The 19,360-nt window shown below is 44.1% G+C and overlaps 1 protein-coding gene across 16 annotated transcripts in view; it reads left to right on the top strand.

The window, feature by feature from the left end:
* Nucleotides 1–19,360, top strand: part of VWA5A (von Willebrand factor A domain containing 5A) — a 52,119-nt gene that overhangs the window by 2,854 nt on the left and 29,905 nt on the right. For 4 of the 16 annotated variants that reach the window (XM_036353305.1, XM_036353304.1, XM_036353302.1 and 1 more), the window contains 16 exons: nucleotides 1,449–1,512; nucleotides 1,631–1,833; nucleotides 2,160–2,382; nucleotides 2,489–2,661; nucleotides 3,196–3,310; nucleotides 5,389–5,558; nucleotides 5,806–5,894; nucleotides 6,322–6,466; nucleotides 6,923–7,002; nucleotides 8,883–8,997; nucleotides 9,114–9,308; nucleotides 10,015–10,179; nucleotides 10,410–10,510; nucleotides 10,848–11,203; nucleotides 13,739–13,885; nucleotides 16,642–16,772. The exons of 8 other annotated variants lie outside the window; for them this stretch is intronic. In XM_036353305.1, coding sequence (XP_036209198.1) covers nucleotides 1,464–1,512; nucleotides 1,631–1,833; nucleotides 2,160–2,382; nucleotides 2,489–2,661; nucleotides 3,196–3,310; nucleotides 5,389–5,558; nucleotides 5,806–5,894; nucleotides 6,322–6,466; nucleotides 6,923–7,002; nucleotides 8,883–8,997; nucleotides 9,114–9,308; nucleotides 10,015–10,179; nucleotides 10,410–10,510; nucleotides 10,848–11,203; nucleotides 13,739–13,885; nucleotides 16,642–16,772 — 2,457 coding nt within the window. In that variant the 5' untranslated portion in view covers nucleotides 1,449–1,463. 4 more of the 16 variants (XM_036353306.1, XM_036353307.1, XM_036353314.1 and 1 more) reach the window with 4 other exon arrangements.

The raw sequence follows: 19,360 nt of genomic DNA, 5'->3' as shown, positions 1-19,360 counted from the left end.
CATTGATGTTTCTATCTCCTTCTCTGAAATAAACAAAAACATACTTTAAAGAAAAGTATAACATAAATGATAACCCATGGACATAATATTTTTTTACCATATCACATGAAATGGCTGTCTGAGAATATAATGAAATTTGGAAGGCATGTTTTGATGTAAAATAGAGGGCATGTTGGATATATGATATAGTAATCGCCTGGACAGAGAGAACAAACAGGTTTCAATAACGAGCCCCAAAAGAAAAGCCACAAGGTACGTGATCTAAGTTGCGGAAGTCCATTTTGGATCAGGCAACGTCTTATGTGCAGGGCCGAGACTCAACCTGTAAGATAACATCTATTTACGAAAGCACAGAGGTAGAAGTAATTAGTTTCTAGGAGAAACGGGCTTAGGAAACAGTGGATGGAGGCAAAGGAAAGGCCCTTGGAGCTTTGAAGGGAGGAAGGTCAAGGTGATGCGTCTGGAGGAATGGGGAACGGAAGAGGAAGGGAAAGGCAGGGACTTGCTCCCTGGAGAGAGCGTCTGCTGGGTCCTCAGTCATAAGGGTTTTAGGGGTGGAGATTTTAGGGGTGATCCCAGGGGCAGATCTCAATAGAATATTCCGCAGCTTTCCAGGTGTGTCCTTTCAGGGTTGTGGTCTCCACTGATTGATTGATAAGTGTCAGGGCAGGGGGGTTATAATTCAGTGCAGCTGGTCCTGAGGTCAGCCATGGTGCTGCTTGCCGGGTTTTGCTGCTTTTCTGGGCCTGGAGCTGAATGAAATACAACTGAAGCCCAGATGGTCTCTCCAGGGAGGAAAGGTCAGGGGCTCTAAACGAGAATGACCAGGGTATGCGAGGGGAGGAAAGGTCATTCCGAGGACGAGGTCCTACCCTACACATGTCCATGGCTAAGACTGGGCCTTTCTGCCCTGGTGACCTTCTGCACCTGGCCCATCGTCCTTGCTCTGCTCATGTCTAACGGCCACCTACAAGACTAACAACACGGTCTATTTAACAACAGCGACAAGAACAACACTCATGTCTGTCATCATTGATTCAACGCCTCCTATGGGCCAGGCCCCATTCCTAGGACTTCGTCTGTCTTCATTCATCTGTGCATAGACATATGATTTTCATTTTAGAAATACTGAGGTTCAGAGGGGTTCATTACATTCACTGAATATTCCTAAAAAGTGCTATAATAAGAACACTTCCGAAAAACGTGGACCTGGCATTTGAACCAGCCTTCGGTGAGGTTTCCTGTCTAGCTTTCCACCAGGGTCTGGCATTTAGAAGGAGCCTTGCTATTGACACCTTTTTCCCCTTCTGTTCCACTTCTTTCTCCTTCCTGAGTCCCCGATTAACCCTCTGAATAGATGTTGATGCCAGAGAGAAGCCCATCGGTATTGGTGTTTGGATAGGTAATTCCCACCATGGTGCTCCATTCATGATGTGTCTTTTTCACAGTAACCCTGTGTCACCATGGTGTCCCCTCCCTGCTACGGCCTGCTAACCCGCCAAAAGGAGCCAGGTAAGCCTGACTCCTGACTCTGACTTGCCATTGGACCTTTGGCGCCTCGCACGATGCCTGGTCAGCGGGAGGCATTCTATGAAGGTTGGTGACCTCTTGAACTCTGGTCTATCTCTAGTGCCACTGAAGAGCATCTCGGTGACCTTGTCCATTCGTGAGTTTGTGGCCGGTGTGTCTGCTACCTTGAACTATGAGAATGAGGGGAAAGATCCGTTGGAGGCCTTCTTTGTTTTCCCCATGGACGAAGACTCAGCTGTCCACAGCTTTGAGGCCTTGGTGGATGGGAAGAAAATCGTGGCAGAATTGCAGGAGAAGTCTGAGGTACTGGGGATGAGTATATTCCTTCCTCCCTTTTTATGTCCATAATGCACGCTCTTCAGGGTCCCTATCAAATGCAACTTCCCAGAAATGTTGATGTCCAATGCTTTGTCCTCTACTCCCCTCTAACCAATAACTTTCCTAAAACCATTGGAGGGAAACACCCATGGGAGGCACTCAGGGTTTGGCTGTGAACTTGGCAAGACCGATCACAGGCTCACCCCACCAGTCTCTGTTTCCTGTGTCACTCGTCTCCTCCTCAAGCATGTCACCTCTCATGTCATGTAACCTTTCATGTCATGTCACCCGTCTTCCCTTGTCCTCCTTAGGCCCGCACCAATTACGAGAATGCCATCAGCCAGGGCCACCAAGCCTTCTTGTTGGAGGAAGACGATCAGGCTGGCGACACCTTCTCTTGTAACGTGGGGAACCTGACCCCCGGGTCGAAGGCGGCTCTCACCCTGAAGTACGTGCAGGAGCTGCCTCTGGAGGCCGACGGGGCCCTGCGCTATGTGCTCCCCGCTATCCTGAACCCTCGCTACCAACTCTCCAGTGAGTAGGCTCTTTCTTCCACTACTCGCGGGGAAACCCCCCTCAGGGTTGTCGGGGTGCTAAACATTGTGGGGAAGGGACACACCACTGAGCTCACTTTCCGTAGGAGGGTCTGAGGGCGGTGGCCTTCAAATGAAGACTCCTGCAGTCCCTTCGCAGGACGTGCCCTACACACTCAGCCTGGCTGCCACCGTCAGCTCCCAGCATGGCATCAAGAGTGTCCAATGCAGCTCCCCCGTGAATCCTATTGAGTACCTTGAAGATAAGACTTCTGCTCAGGTAATTAGTGAGCACGCGCTGTGGTTGCCAGCACCCGTGTTTTGGGGTCCTGATCTTCCTCCGCACTCCATCTCCTAAATATTGCTAACTTTCCCCTGTTAACCCTGGGGGAATCGCACTGGGCCCCTTCTTTTTTTTTTTAATATATTTTTATTTATTTCAGAGAGGAAAGGAGAGGGACAGAGAGATAGGAGCATCAATGATAAGAGAGAATCATTGATTGGGTGCCTCCTGCACGCCCCCTACTGGGGATCAAGTCCACAACCCAGGCATGAGCCCTGACTGGGAATTCAACCCAGGACCTTTCAGTCCCCAGGCCAACGCTCTATCCACTGAGCCAAACTGGCTAGGCCTGGGCCCCTTCTTTATCCTTATTTCATCTCCAGAGCCTCCTGCCTGTTCTCGCCCTTGCTCCTGCCTCTGTTTACGCGTGGAAGGAGCCGGTAGCCCTCAGCTCTGACCTCAGCTCTGACCTCAGCCCGAGGCAGAGGCATGATGGTTCTAACATGGCTTCTTTGCTTGCTCCCAACTCAGATCTCCTTGGCTGACGGGCACAAATTTGATCGAGATGTGGAGTTCCTGGTTTACTACAGTGAGGTGCATACCCCCAGCGTGGCTGTGGAGATGGGGGCGCCCGCAACAAAGCCCGGTATGTTGCTTCTTCCTTTGTAGTTACCGCCTAAGGTCGTTGAATTACCCTCAAATTACCCTCACTTTCTTTTTTCTATTCAGTAATGGGTAAAAAAAAAAAAAAAAGAGGGGGGACTAGTTTACACTATGGCATGCAAAAATGATTCCACATTGAATATCATGTGACTATGTCTTATATGTAAATTTTGGTGAATTAGTAGGTACTTAGACAAAGGACATGGAAAAAAATTTACAAGGGAAATGCAGCTAGTTTAAAAATATGGGACAATGATCAGCCTCGACAAGTATAAATAAAATTAAAATAAAAGTAAATGATGTGACTTTTTCACTTTTCAAATGATCAAGGATTTCCAAATCTGGGAACACCTCGTGCTTTAAAAGGTGAGGTGAGTTTGGCACTCTGGCAGATTGCTTTAAGCAAAAATAATTTGGAATCAAACTTTGGAGAAGAGATTTGGCGATATGTGTCAAAAGAAATGTTCATTTTAGTGATTCCAATTTTAGGAATCTTAGCTAAGGAAATAAATTTAAATGTAAGTAAAAATATACACTAAAGTGGCCAATTTCATAATATCAAAGATTAGTAAATAGTCAAAATGTCTCACAGTAACTTAATTCACTATGCTGGGATTGCTTGATGAATTATTATGCAGCTACCAAAATCATATATGTTGACAGACTTAAATAATATAGAAAAAAAGCCTTCCAATAAGAACTAGGTTAAAGAAAAGTAAGTTATACAAACAGATTGCTATAAAAAAAATAACCTGTCAATTAGGAAAAACATTTAAAACCACAGTAAATATGCACATAGTAATTATTGATTAGATTAAGACTAACTTTACATTCTACATTTTTTGTTTTATCTAATAAATAACTTTTACTGATTGATTTATCATTCCAACCTGTAATCTCACCTAGAGTTCTTTGTTCTTTTTTAAATTGTGGTAAAATTTATCTGACATAAATTTTAAGTAAAAAGAAAACTAATACTTTGGTATAAAATTTACATAACGGAAATTTTACCATTATAATTATTTTTAAGGATATAGCTCTGTTGCCTTAAGTAGATTCACCATGTTGTAAATATCACCCTTATCCATCTTCAGGGTTTTTTTTTTTTAAATCTTAACCTAGTTTCTTAATTTCTAAGCCTAAGTTTAGTTTCATACTAGGTTTAGTTTTTAAATTAATATATAGTATTTTCCAAGTTTTCCTTAGTATATATCTACTTTTCCTGTTATTTTATTTTTTTTGTTTATTTGTTTTTATTGATTTCAGAGAGAGGAAGGGAGAGACAGAGAGACAGAGAGAGAAACATCAATAATGAGAATAATCATTAATCTGCCTCCTACACACCTACTGGAGATGGAGTCTACAACACGGGCATGTGCCCTGACTAGGAAGTGAACCGTGACCTCCTGGTTCCTAAGTCGCTGCTCAAACACCAGGCCACACCGGCCGGGCTGTGCACTTCTTCTTTTAACTGTACTGGTGTAACACATGTCAGGGACCGCTGTCTCGGGCCTCCCTGAGCTGCCATGGCCCTGGACTTCAGAGACCATGCAGGGTCACTGGAAAGATATTGACACTTCTGAAGCATTTCTCACTTTGGTGGAACGACGCATCCTTGGGGACAATCATAGTCAAAACACAATCTCTTGGTTTAGGCTCTTACTTCCATAGCTACCACTGCTTTAGAGATAAGTAGCTATAGTTGATCTTCAATCGGCCATTTTTCTTATCTCATTGTTGACATTTGGCCACGGTAACTTGACACTCCAGCTCACAAATTGGAACTCCTTAATTTGCCTTCACTCGTTTGTTTACCCATTTCCTCCCCCCCTCAGGGCAGGCCGTCCACACTAAACCTGTTAGAGGGGGTCCCAGCCTCAGCCAGGTTTGCTCCAGCTCCTGTTCCCTGAAGCTCCAGGCTCTGTCTTTGTACATTAGTTGTCTGGTTTTGTCCTTCCCTTTGGGCGAGCTCCCCCTTGTGTGCCCAAGAAGTACTCCCACAACAGTATGTATTGTTTTTGTTCCTTTTCATCTCATGGTGTCCTTCTTCTTTCTGAGTAGATTCTTTGATGGGAGACCCATCTGCGATGGTGAGTTTCTACCCAAATATCCCAGAGGCTCAGTCACCAACGGCGTGTGGAGAATTCGTCTTCCTCATGGACCGCTCCGGAAGTATGCATTGTCCCATGAATAATCAGAATCCATCTCAGCTGCGCATAGAGGCGGCCAAGGTAAGACTAGTTCTTCTTCTGCTCATGTGCGCAAGTAAGGATGAGTCTCGGGGGTTACATTAGAGTCCATCTGGGTCATCTGGATCAGTGCTTCCAGCTGCACTGCAGCTCACGTGACCACTGCAAGGACTATAAGACTGGGAGGCGCGCTCTGGGTGAAGGCCCACACCCGCAGGAGTTAGATGGGGAGGGTCTCTGTGTCTTCAAGGATCCTCTCTCACTGGCTCCCCATACCCTCTTCCTTCAGGAAACACTGATTTGGCTGCTGAAGAGTTTGCCTGTAGGCTGTTATTTCAACATCTATGGATTTGGATCGTCCTTTGAGTCCTTCTTTCCGTAAGTTTCTAGAAAGGCTACGGAGAGTTCCAAAAAAAGACCCTCTAAAGCAGCGGTTCTCAACCTTCCGGCCCTTTAAATACAGTTCCTCATGATTTTACTCCCAACCATAAAATTATTTTCGTTGCTACTTCATAACTGTAATGTTGCTACTGTTATGAATCGTCATGTAAATATCAGATCTGAAGGATGGTCTTAGGTGACCCCTGTGAAAGGGTCATTCGACCGCCAAAGGGGTCGCGACCCACAGGTTGAGAACCGCTGCTCTAAAGAGAGGACTATATTGTTAAAGGGGTTATGGTAGAGTTGACCTTGGCATTGGGGAGTTCAGGTGAGATTGTTTACAGTGGTGGGGAATCTCAATGCGGGGATGTGATACTGGGCAGTGTCAGCTAGCTTTGTCCCTGAGTGCGGGTGCTTTTCTCAGGGAGAGTGTGAAGTACACTCAGGATACCATGGAGCAGGCGCTGAAGAGAGTTAAGAGTATGGACGCTGACCTCGGGGGCACAGAAATCTTGGAACCACTCAAGGCCATTTACAGTAGAACTTCCATCCCAGGCCACCCTCTCCAGGTAAGAACTGGAACAGAGCTCACAGAAAGGGGGGAGAGAGAACTCAACTTCGGTTCCAGAATGTATAGCCCTGAGTTTCATTGTAGGATTGTCCCATTAGGGTGTGCATTTCAGAGTTGTCTGTCATGTAGTAAAGGGGAAAAGACAAGAGGCATTTCATAGAATCCCTCTTCCTTAGCTCCATGCTCTGAACTATGGAGGTGGAAGCTCTCTTGTGGAATGCCACAGAGGCCTGATGTGAAACTGGTAGGGTGAGGAAAATGCCCAAAACCATGTAAAAACCTGATGCAAGTGACAGTGGCCCACTAGGGATTTCACACATGTCTGAAGAGGCATCAGTGTCTCCAGCCTGAAATAGTTGAGTTTTTCGAGGGCAAATTGCAGTATTTTAAAAATGAACTTAAAAAAAGAAAAAGTGAACTTCATAGAGACTTGACCAATGTCTTCTGTGTTCAGCTTTTTGTCTTCACAGATGGAGAAGTGACCGACACATTCAGTGTCATTAGAGAAGTGAAAAGCAATGGGCAGAGGCACAGGTATGCAGACAATGTGTGTGTTTCCGGGTGACTGACCACATGTAATCTAGGGCCTTGTGGTTCCAGTGTGGACAAGTAAGGATGGACAGGAATACTGTGGGGTTATTTTTTGCTTCTTTTTGAATAAAAATTAAAGTTACACAGTTTTTATTCTATGTATTTTGCTTCTTTCCCTCAACAGTATATAGTCACCCATATTTTGCATGGAACCGTAGTTAATTTTCACCGGGGTATAGTACTCCACAGGATGGCTAAACCATAATTTATTGATTGATTCTACTGCTGATGGACTTCCATTTAGCTGTTTAAAATAATGCTTTTATGAATATCCTTGTATTCTTATACATGTATATTTTTGCCTACACACACTTGTGTGTGCACCTATATGCATATATATATATTCATTTTCACATGTCTACACACACCTATTTCTTTGAATTGGCATGGTTGTGGATTTATGGGAATGCCCGTTTTCAGAATGAACATGGTTCGCATTGCATTAATAGTGTGGTTGTTTGCTCTAGGTCTTTTTGTAGATATCCTACATCCGATTAAGGATTTTTCTCTTTTGAGAGTTATTTTCTTTTTGTTTACATTTAAAAAAATAATAATCAATGGTTGAACTTCATCACATGCATTTTATGTATCTGGTGAGATGAGAGTATGGTTTTATCCTTTATTCTTTCAATGTGTTCATTGTAATGACTGTTGTTAAATATTAGACCAGCCTTGCATTTCTGAAATAAACCCAAGTTAGTTGTGATCTATTAACAATTTTCATATATTTTTTATTCCATTGACTAATAATTGATTAGGATTGAAAAATATTTTTTCATGAGAAATATTGGCATGCACTTTTTAAATAATATTCTTCTTGGGTTTTAATACCTATGTTACAGTGGTATCATATAATGAGCTGAGAAGAATTGCCTGTTTTTCTATTATGGGAAATATTTTCTTATGTGTTTACTAGATGGTACAAGGAGATTTTTTCCTGTGCTGAGATTTTTAAATCTCTTTATTGAAATAGAACTGTTCATATTTTTATATGTTCTTGATTCTTATGGGAGTTTGTATATTTTATCTAAGTTTTCAAATTTCTCTGCATGAAGTATCCACAATGTCACCAGATGATGTTATTAAGTTTTGTAGAATCGGTGGTAGTATTCCCTTTTTATTCCTGACACTGATTATTTGTGCTTTCTCTTTTATTCTTGCCCTAAATGTTTGTCAGTTTTTTAAATATGTTTTTATTGATTTTTAGAGAGAGAGGAAGGGAGAAGGATAGAGATATATAGAGAGAAAAACATCATTTGTCGGCTGCCCCCCTGCATGCCCTCTACTGGGGATCAAGTCCGAATCCCTGGCTGGGAATTGAACCAGTGACCTCTTGGTTTATGGTCGATGCTCAACCACTGAGCCACACAAGCTGGGCATGTTTGTCAATTTTAATCATCTTTCCCAAAAAACAGCACTTTTTGTGTATCCTCTCTTTTGTATGATTGTCTTCTGTATTGATAACATTTGCCCTTATCTTTCTTTTCTTTAAAATTTGTGGGTTTTTTGGCTGCTTTTTTCCCAAGATCTGGAGATGGGTGTTCAGATAGTTGACTTTTAGACTTCTTTTTCTGACATGTGTATTTAGAACTAGAATTATAAACATATCTGTAACTGAATCCTAAATTTGGATATGTCATTTTCCAATGGTGTTCTCTACTTTCTAATTATCATTATGATTTCTTTATAAAATGTATGTTATTCAGAAGTATACTAACTAGTACACTATCTCTTCATGTATTTTTATGTGTTTTTTTTACCGTGATGTTGTCATGCCACCCTTTCGTCCCTGTCTCTAACTTCAGGCTGTTTTCCAATCGCAGGTGTTTCTCATTTGGTATTGGCGAAGGAGCCTCCACCAGCCTCATAAAAGGCATTGCCCGGGCATCAGGGGGCGCGGCAGAATTTATCACAGGCAATGAGAGGATGCAGTCGAAGGTGAGGGGCAGGCCTGTGTCCAGGGGGCGGTCCAGAGGGAGTGGGGGCAGGGGGCACCCTGCTGCAAGAGCTGAGGCAACCTATTGCCTCTAGGATTCATTTCTTTATATTCCCAGGGCTTTGGGCTACAGACTCAATGGGACTACTTTTGTCTTTATGTGAACGGGGCCCCTGTAGTTTCTGGGGAAATGGCATCTAGTCCCAGCAGTTGGAAGCCCAGCAACAAAATGTGGAAGAGGTCAGGGCTTTGTGTTCAAACCAAGAAGCAGAGAAACTTAAGAAAACAAGAAACGGAGAGCTTGGCATTCCAGGTGTGTGCTTTAGGACCCGGCGGGTCCTGTAGTCTCTCCTCCATGCAAATGACACAAAGAACACAATCAGGATGGTCCTAGCCAGTTTGGCTGAGTGGATAGACCATTGGCCTGCAGCCCAAAGAGTCCCAGGTTCCATTCCAATCAAGGGCAAGTACCTTGGTTGGGCCCTGGTCAGGGCTCATACAAGAGGCAACCCATCAATGTGTTTCTCTTACATCCATGTTTCTCTCTGTCTTTCCCTCTCTCCCACTCTCTCAGAAGATCGATGGGAAAATATCCTCAGGTGAGGATTAACAGCAACAAAAAACAAACAAAAAAACCCCCCACAAAAACAAGATGGACAGCTGTAGTATCTCTGTAGGTGGGAGAGGCGGTAAACTGCTATTCCGTTTGATGAGTTCGCACAAGGAGGCCTCCTCCACCTCTGGTTATAGTGCTGCGTTGCTTGTCCCCAGTTGGTGCCATTTCTTATCGAATGCCTACTTCTCTGTTACTTTATACACATTCATTACATGTCTCTGCCTTAGCTTCCTCCTGTGTAAAGCAAAAGGAAGAACACCCATCTCCTAGTGGAGAACGAGGGAGTAGGTCAACCATGGGTTGGGCTGCATAGCTCCTGGGGCATGATGAACACTCAGGTAGCAGTAGGTATGGTTGCCATTATGTACTTGTGGTGTTTATTCTGTTCTCTTCCCTCCGCCAGGCTCTCAGGGCCCTGAAGCGCTCTCTGCAGCCTGTGGTAGAGGATGTTTCTCTGAGCTGGGATTTGCCTGCGGGTCTGTCTGCTAAAATGCTTTCCCCAGAACCAACTGTCATCTTCCGGGGTCAGAGGTTGATCGTCTATGCCCAGTTGACTGGGACGATGCCGGTGAGCTTCCATTCTTGCTTGTTCCTCTAGCCAGAGTCGCCGCTGCCCCGAGCTCTGCTCCGGACGCTTGCCCGACAGGGTCAGCCTCCCTCCCCTCGCCATCATGTCAAGCCTCTGGTTTTCTGAACTACCTGGTTTCTAGCCAGAAACTTTGAATGTGTGGGGTTGGGGAGCTGCCCCGATTCTGCCATCTCTCCCTCCCATCCTGTCTCCTCTTCTCTACTTTTTAGCCAGCAGAGGCAACAGGGAAAGTTTGCCTCAAGTACACCCTCCAGGGCACGCAGTTTGAGAATCAAGTGGCATTTTCTCTACAGCCCAAGTCGGATGCCAAGTAAGATTTCCATATTTCTTTCCTAGTTCCTTCGTTTTCTTTCTCCTTTTCCTCCCTTCTTCTCCCCTCTCCTCTCCTTTCTTTCCTCTCCTTCCCTCCCTTCCCCTTCCCTCCCCTTCCCTTTCTTCTTCTCTCTACCATCCATAGGGGGTCAGTTTCCTGCTCTTCATTTTGGGCTCAATGATTTCCCTAAAATCACTTTTCCTTTTCCGGCCACTCAGACTTCATCTCCCCCCGATCTTATGTTCCTCCCTGCGCCATCCCCAGCCTGTCAGGGCTCTGAGTGGCGGCACAGGTGTGCTTCTGCCTGCGTCACAGGGAATCTTTTTTCTGTTAGCCTCACCATTCATCGCCTGGCTGCCAAGTCCTTCATCCAGACCAAGGACATGGGCTTCGAGGAGACTCCAGCCAATGATAAAAAAGAGGTGCTGAAAGTAAGCATGGAGTGTGGCGTCATAAGCTCCCACACGGCTTTCATTGCCATCAACAAGGATCTCAACAAGCCTGTTCAGGGACCCCTGACTCGCAGTGATGTTCCAAGTCCAATGCTATTTGCTCAGTCTATGAGGATGTGTTCTCCTGGTATGCCGTACAGTTCTCCTACTCCGCTGTGTTGTAATTTTTCTCGGATGGGTGGTGCTCCTGCTCCGATGTTTGGCGCTTCTGCTCCGAAATCAGGGATCAGCCTTAAAAGTGAGTTTTATTCTAATCAAAATCACATAAAATAAGGGGCCCTGTGTACCTAGATACATCATTTAAAGCAGATGTTTATGAAAAGCCCTTCCCTCCCCACCTGCCTTGTCTCTCCACATCTAGGATCTCTGACCGCTGTAAAACTTTTCTGTCTGAGAAAATTAGAAAGTACACCATTAGCAAGAAAATGTAAAGTACTCCAAGGGGGGAAAAATGAGGGAAATGAAGCTGATAGTGCACATAAACATTGTGTAGTTACACTGCCTAAATCTGAAGCTTGTGTATCCTATTGATACTGGTTAATGACTACACAAATGGTGGGCAAACAACCTGGTAGTGTTAGAAATGGGTGCTGATTGCTGGGCTGTCTCAGACGTAAACCAAAACTGGAGAGTGAAATGCTCAGGGTGACAGAGCTTTTTTCAAGGAATGTTGAAGGGCCAATCAGCTGCAAGGTCTGACTGAGATCACCATGGAGGATCAGCTATGCAGCGACCCACCTCACAGAACAGGATTTGCTTCAACGGGGCTCTGGTACCTGCTCAGTCCACCCCATGAGTACGACACTTGTGGAGGTGCTGGGGTGGTGATGCTTTGACATGGTCTGAAGCTGTCCACTGGGTGCACTGGCTCTGGGGACTCCTGGGAGATTCAGGCGAAGGTCAGCCACTGCCTTTGTTCTGCCCCAGGGCCACCCAGCATGAGCTACAAAATGATCTGCAGATGGCTGCTACTTGTGTTGAGCTTGGAGGTGCCTAGGAGAAGCCAAGCTACAAACCAAGGCTGGCTGTGGCTAGTGCCTGGCCCAGGGTCACTTAGCAACAGGTACTAGGCCAGATGCTGCTTATTTGAGCGATTTTAGGAAAATAAGAAGCCTGAGCCAAGACAGGCCATTCTGATGGTAAAGCCACTAGAAACAGCTGGTGTGGACAGGGCCTCCGGGAATCACCAGGGTGGGGCTAACAGTGTTAATCCAGGTTGATGGAGACTCAGATATGGTGGCCACCTGCTGGCTCTTTGGGGGAGGCAAAGGAACAATGGCCTCTACCAGTACTTCTGTCTGGAAGAAAGCTTCCCATCCAGCTCTTGCTATGATGCCAGACCATTCAGTTCCTCCCTGTATGCCTCAGGTGCCTTTCAGGTAGCTGCCCCATGCTGGAGCTCTGAGGAGTGAGTCCGAGTTAGTCCATATGTGGACTCTTTAGGAGGAATTGCTTGGGACTCCTGCAGCCTCTGTCTCCCTCAGCCTCGTCCCTCGCTGTTTTTTATAACCAGAAGTTATGGGGACTTTTCTTCCCAATACTGGAACCCTGGGCTGGGGACTTGGTGTGCTGCTCGGACCCCTGGCTCCTCAGGGGGTACCTGTATAGCTGAGACATCCCCCCTAGTTTTTATCTGCCCCACATTGGTGTGGCACCAATCCCTCCTACCATTCTTGATGTGGCTTCTTCTTTAATTCCATAGTTCTAGGACTCCCACTGAGCTTGATTTCAGGCAGTTCTGAATGATGGTTGTTCTGTAGTTTAGTTGTAATTTTGATGTGGTTGTGGGAGGAGGCAAGGATACTGCATTTATTTATACCGCCATCTTGTTTGGAATTTCTGGATATTCTATTTTTAAAGTATTTGTGTGTTTTTTCAATTAGTTCTTTACAGGTGGAACAGTTCTGCTTGATAATCACATATCTTGGCTTAGGAGGGAGTGGCCGGAGTAGAGTGGAGGTTGAAGCCATTTATTTGATTTGAGGAAGACAAGAAGCTTTGAATTAGGGGGTTGGATAGGTTATGTACATGGGTGCTTAATCTCTAAAGATGATGGCAGGCTTTGCAAGGAAGTGAAAGTCTTTGATCTAGTTTTCAGATACTTCAGTGGAAGTTGAAAAGGGACAAAGAATTTGGAGGTTGACAGCACCTGGAAGGTAATCCAGGTGAAGCTGAAGAGTCATGCTATGGATGTGGCCATTGGGACTGAAGAGGTTGCCAACCCCACCTACCTCACCTCTCAAACATGGATGCTTGGGTTCTGGTACCTGGAGCAACCACCATTTGAGAAGGATAGAGGGAGAAAAGATTTCTAGGAGGAAAAATTAGTTTTGAGTTGAGATGAGTAGTTGAAGGAAGCCTCTGATAATGACACTAAAGATGCAGCAAAGACCATTGTCATGTGTCAGCAGGACACCATTGGAAGGGCATGGAGGCTGCAGAATTTGGGCTCCTGGGAGAAGAAAATGCACAGTAAAGATGACTGAGGCTAACACGGATAGGAGCATATATATGTCTCAAATTATCAGGCCCATTGCCTACAGCAGAGAGCATAGGGTGCCTCATTGTCAATGGCTATATTGTTTTTCAGCTCATACAAAGCCCCATTCTCCTACCATCCTCCCGCATCTCTGCCCAACTCATACCGGAGCATGTCATACCCGAAGAATGGTTACGATCCCCATAGGTCCACAATTAAGAAGAGCCTGCATTCTCTAGGTGAGCATCTTCCCAGGGATATTTTCTCACTACGGCTTGTCTGTCACACTTATAGAATCAGGCAGACGACTGAGGAGTGGTGCTCCTAGATCAGTGAAACACCAGCCTCACATGGAGCAGTATGCTGATTTTTGTGCTTTCGATGAAATGTCACAGGGATGTTCTTCCAACAACATGTCCGACTTGGAAACTAACCATACAGGTGAGATGACCCTCAGTTCTCTCTCCTAATCTATGGGAACTGAAGAGCTCATCCTCCGTGTTCTGCTGTCTTGTGGCGTTCTCTACCCAGGACGTGATCGGTTGGAGAAGCGTCGGGGCAGAGGGTAAAAATTTCCCAGTCTTTTTGTCAGGGCCAGCGCCGCTTCCATAGTCTACAACATAGGACATGAAGCCTGCCCCAGTGGAGTTCAGGATGAGCCCCTCTGCCATCTCATCAGCTCTCACACCCTGCCTACCGACGGGGGCCCTCCTTTTGCAGAACCCACCTGCCAGCCCGTTTGGGCCCCAGCTGCATGAATAATTCTCTTACAGGATGGGTTTGAAAACAGACCTTTTTTTATATATTTTTTTTATTGCTTTTTTACAGAGAGGAAGCTGAGAGGGATAGAGAGTCAGAAACATCGATCAGCTGCCTCCTGCACACCCCCTAGTGGGGATATGCCCACAACCAAGGTACATGCCCTTGACCGGAATTGAACCTGGGACCCTTCAGTCCACAGGCTCAGGCTCCATCCACTGAGCCAAACCGGTTAGGGCGAAGACCGACCTTTTTAATGCGTTCTCATGACTTTCTGTCACTACAAGCTGTTCCTTGGTCATTTCATTGCTTTGTGTCCCAAACAGCTGGGTAGTCAAAATACATGTTCCTAAAATAGGCTTAAAGGCAACTTCTGTCTAGTCTCTTCCCATTTTGCAACAAGGGTTTATGGTGTACAATCCTTTCATCGTTCCAACATCTTTGCCACTTACCCTCTCTTTATGCATTCTTCTTAGGCTGCTAATACAGAAAGGGCTTCGAGGTCTAAGGTAGATTCAAATCTCTTGTTGACTACCAATTACTGTGGGGTTTTAAGAAATTTCGTTAACTTTTACTTGTTTCAGTTTTTAGAACTATTTTTATTGATTTCAGAGAGGAAGGGAGAGGGAGAGATCGAAACACCCATAATGAGAGAGGATCATGGATCCGCTGCCTCCTGCACACCCCCTATTGGGGATTGAGCTCGCAACCCCAGGCCTGTGCCCTGACAGGAAATTGAACTGTGACCTCATGGTTCATAGGTCGATGCTCGACCACTGAGCCACACCAGCCGGGCAAGGTAACATTTTAGAGCCTTAGCTTCCTCTGTTGCACTATCATGCACCTCCTCATGAGAACTTCCTTCATGTTATCCACGGAGTAGGTTCTCAGTGTCCCGTAGTGTTGGTTTCCTGTGCTGTCCTAAAACCCAGTGACTAGCAATATCCCCACTATAGTGAGCTTCCTCTCTCATGGAGCCTCTTACTAATGTAGAGAGACGAAGTTCCAGGCAACTACTATTTGCTGGGAGCCATTTAAGCGCCTTTCTGGGTCCTGGATGTTTTTCCTCATGCATCAGGCATTACTGTCTCCCATTTAGAGAAGGCTGCAATTTCTGTGGTTTAGGTAACTACAGTGGGGCCTTGACTTACGAGTTGAATTCGTTCCGTGACGGGGCTCATAACTCAAATTACTCGTATGTCAAATCGCTGTGACATTCGCTGCCCCAACTAGCGGTGGGGTATCTGAAGCTGGCTCTTAACCCAAATTTTTTTGAGCTTGCAACTCAAAGAGAGATGGCTCGTATCTCAAAAATACTCGTTAGTTGGGACACTCGTAAGTCAGGGCCCCACTGTATTAGATTTTGAGTGCAGGCAGACCTGAGATTCAAACGTAGGCTTTTGATATTCAGAACCTTCATTGTTGTTGTTGTTTTTCCCATTAGAGTAGAACTGTTTTTCTTGCCTACCAATTTCTAAGTTGTACGGAGTATATCATCCCATAGGATAGCTATCCAGATGTGAGATGCTTCTATGAAAATTCTGTGATCTTCAAGCAGCTTTTACACCATCAGGATTGGACACTGCACTACATTTTAAACACGTTTTTTATTGATTCTTAGAGAGGAAGGGAGAGGGAGAGAGAGAAACATTGATCATGTGCCCTGACTGGGAATCGAATCCGTGACCTCCCAGTGCATGGGACGATGCTCATCCAATTGAGACACACCGGCCAGGGCTAAACTATTCTTTGAGGTAGACTGCTAACTGCTTCCTTTATTTATGTCTGCTCTCTTTTGACATTTTTGATCATTAAAATTCAAGCTATATTTATCTAGATGTTTGTTTTTTAATCCTCGCCCAAGGATATTTTCCCATTGAATTTTAGAGACAGTGGAAGAGAAAGGGAAAGACAGAGAGAAATATTGGTATGAGAGAAACACATCGATTGGTTGCCTCCTGCACATGCCCTGACCAGGGCCCAGTCCAGGGAGGAGCCTGTAACCCAGGTACATGCCCTTGATCAGAAATGAACCTGGGACCTTTCAGTCTGTAGGATGACGTTCTATCCACTGAACCAAACTGGCTAGGGCTATCTATAATTTCTTAATATACCCTACGTTTTAAGGGTCATTGCCACAGGACAGGATAAGACTTTAAATAGCACTATCATGTTCGTTCTTTAGTGCCTTATATCTTCCTCTCCTTTCTGAATTTTTAAATGCATCTCTCCTAGTGGCAGCACAACACTGGGGTGGCATACACTGTCACAGAGAAAACACATGTCTCCTGGTTGAGGACTGAGATGGGGAACTTGGTAGGATCTGCACTCTTGCTATCGACTTTCTCTTGATTCAGACTCCCTCCCTGACATATGCCAAGGGGCCAAATTAAACTTCCTAGTTTCTCATCTTATTTCTTTTTTTTTCTCTCCCAAAATCTTTGAAGATGATCCTCTTGTACAGCTGATTTCCCTCCAAAAGGCAGATGGTTCCTGGGATCTGAATGAAGGTCTGGCCGTGATCCTGGGTGTGAGCTTGGGAGATATGCAGGCTGCACTCCCTGTCAAGGTGAGACTCGGAGAAGAAAAAAGGAGTTTGTCTCTTTTTGAGAAGTTGGGGTCAGTAAAGAGAATTGGGTGAATCATGACTCACCTGAGGAAGCAGAATATAGGAGATCATACACTAAATACATCTCTAATAGAGTTTGAAGGTATTTCCTGGGTAGGTTAGAACAGAAGGAACAAGGAACTCATGGTCCAGCCAGTAGGAGATGATGGATGACAAAGGGAACGCAAACATTCTCTTTCTCTTTGACTGATTCCCTGCCATCCACCTTAGTGATAATAACAGCTGTTCATTGAGCAGTTACACAGTGCGCTACACACTTACCTTTCATGATCTTATTGTTTCATCACAACAATGAGAAAAGGTAAGTCCTATTTATGTTGCTGCTTATAGATGAAGAAGCTGAAACCCAGAGAAATGGAATAATGATCTAGGTTTACCTAACTCGTTAGTGGCAGAGTGGGGTTCAAGTCTAGGACTCACTATCTTTCGAACCCACATTATTGCTCCTCTTCTTAACGAGGAAGCTGTCCGGAAATTAGCAAAATCTAAGTTAGGAATGTGAAGTATAAACAGGGATGATGGAATTATTGCAAATGCGTTCAAGTCTGCTGATGAGGACAAATTACGTCCTAGAATTTCAAGGTAGCTTACTAACTGAGATATTGTGAAATATCAGACAGATGCCTAAAAGGCAATGTCATTTTGGATTTACATAATCTGGAAGATGATTCAATAAACCTCAGATATCCTATAATTACAACAGCAGTACAGTATCTACTAGTTAGACGTAACTATCAAGCTCTTCAAATATGGCCAATGCAAATGAGGAACTACATTTTTAATTGACTTGAGATGTGCTATAATTGTGAAATGCATTATGATTTTATAAACTTCGTATAAAAAGGAATGTAAAATATTATTTTTATATGGATTACATGTTAACATGTTATTTTAAATATATTAGATTAGCCTGGTTGATGTTGCTCAGTGGTTGAGTGTGTACCTATGCACCAGGAGGTCATGGTTAGGTCACATGCCCTGGTTGCAGGCTAGATCCCAGTAGGGGGCGTGCAGAAGCCAGCCAATCAATGATTCTCTCTCATCATTGATGTTTCTGTCTCTTTCTCCGTCTGCCTTCCTCTCTGAAATCACCAAATATATATATATATATATTTAATAAAAGTATATTTTTAAAAAGTTTAAAATATACCAGGTTAAATAAAATATATTATTGATAATGTAATTGTACTTTTTTTTTTCTACATTTTTACATGTGGCTGCTAGGATACTTAAAACTATATTTCTATTGAAAAGACTTTCCTAAAACAGACAATTACAAAATTAATTTATAAATAATTTATTAATTTGATTAATCAATATAATGAATTTATAGACAATTCAAAGGGGATATTAAGGATCATGAAGATCTAACTCGGTTTCATTGAGAATAAGACATGTTAGACTAACACTTTCTTCTTGGACATGGTAACTTAGCCAATAAATCAAGGGAATGAAGAGCCCTGGTGTGTCTGAATTTCATTAAGGAATTTGAACTTTTCTTAATGGTTAGTATATGGACTGATTACAAACTCGTTGGAAACCCATGGTACTGAATAATGAATTTGTTCAAATGAAACAGATATGCAGATCCGCCAGTCTCTGATTCTCTGGGGGTCCATATTTTCAATGAGTATTTAGGTGAAGATGTAGACCAATACGTTCCTATTTGTATGTGACCAAACTGGGAGATGGCGTAGTGGACAAGAAAATCAGGATCCCAAAAGACCCGAACAATGACTTGAATTAAAAAAACAAACAAAACGCTGGCATCAGCACTCTTTTTCATTCTAAATTCTCAACTGTACAGGTAGAGAATAGAGGCCAAACGCCTCAGCGGTTGCACATGAAAATTAGAGATTTTAGAGGACCATCAACTTATTATCAATTAGCAAATTTGAAACATGATTAGTTGAGGGCAAAAGGATTGTCAGGAAACCTTTATTATTATATAATCTGGGGCTGGAGTGATGGAATTTCATGAGTACGTTACCTCCAGATGTGACCATCTAAAGAGATGTATGTTAGAAATCGCTGTGCTTGTGTCTAGACTAGGCGAACACACACGGGGTTCTTCCTGCTTTGACAGAAGTCCTCTTAAGGGAGAATGGAAGGAACCGGGAATTTTGATCTGAAACAAGTCTACTCAGAGGCCATGATAGCTGTTTCCAAATTTTAACGCTCACGATATAAAAGAATTTATTTTAATCTATTGTCTTCAAAAACTGGAATCGGGAGCCGTGGGTGAAAACTCACCATTTTCTGGTCTATGGACGACTTTTTGTTGAGTTGGATGAGCACTGTGACCTTGAGTCAGAACGTTTGGTCTCCAGTCCCAGCTCCATCATGTGCTAGAAGACTCACTTTGGGCAAATCATTTCATTTTTATATGAATCCGTTTTCTCTCTTAAACTGTGTGGCTATTGGTAATTCCTCAATATGTTTTTGTGTTGGTGAGGGTTCGCCAACATTTAGTAGCAATGTGGCGGGGGACCTGGTAGGTGAGGAGGGAGTGCAGGCTTCAGGGGCGT

This window comes from Myotis myotis, unplaced genomic scaffold (genome assembly GCF_014108235.1).
Source record: "Myotis myotis isolate mMyoMyo1 unplaced genomic scaffold, mMyoMyo1.p scaffold_m19_p_20, whole genome shotgun sequence".
Taxonomy (NCBI): domain Eukaryota; kingdom Metazoa; phylum Chordata; class Mammalia; order Chiroptera; family Vespertilionidae; genus Myotis; species Myotis myotis.
The sequence above is the reverse complement of the archived record's forward strand: the minus strand, read 5'-3'. Positions and strand labels throughout refer to the sequence as shown.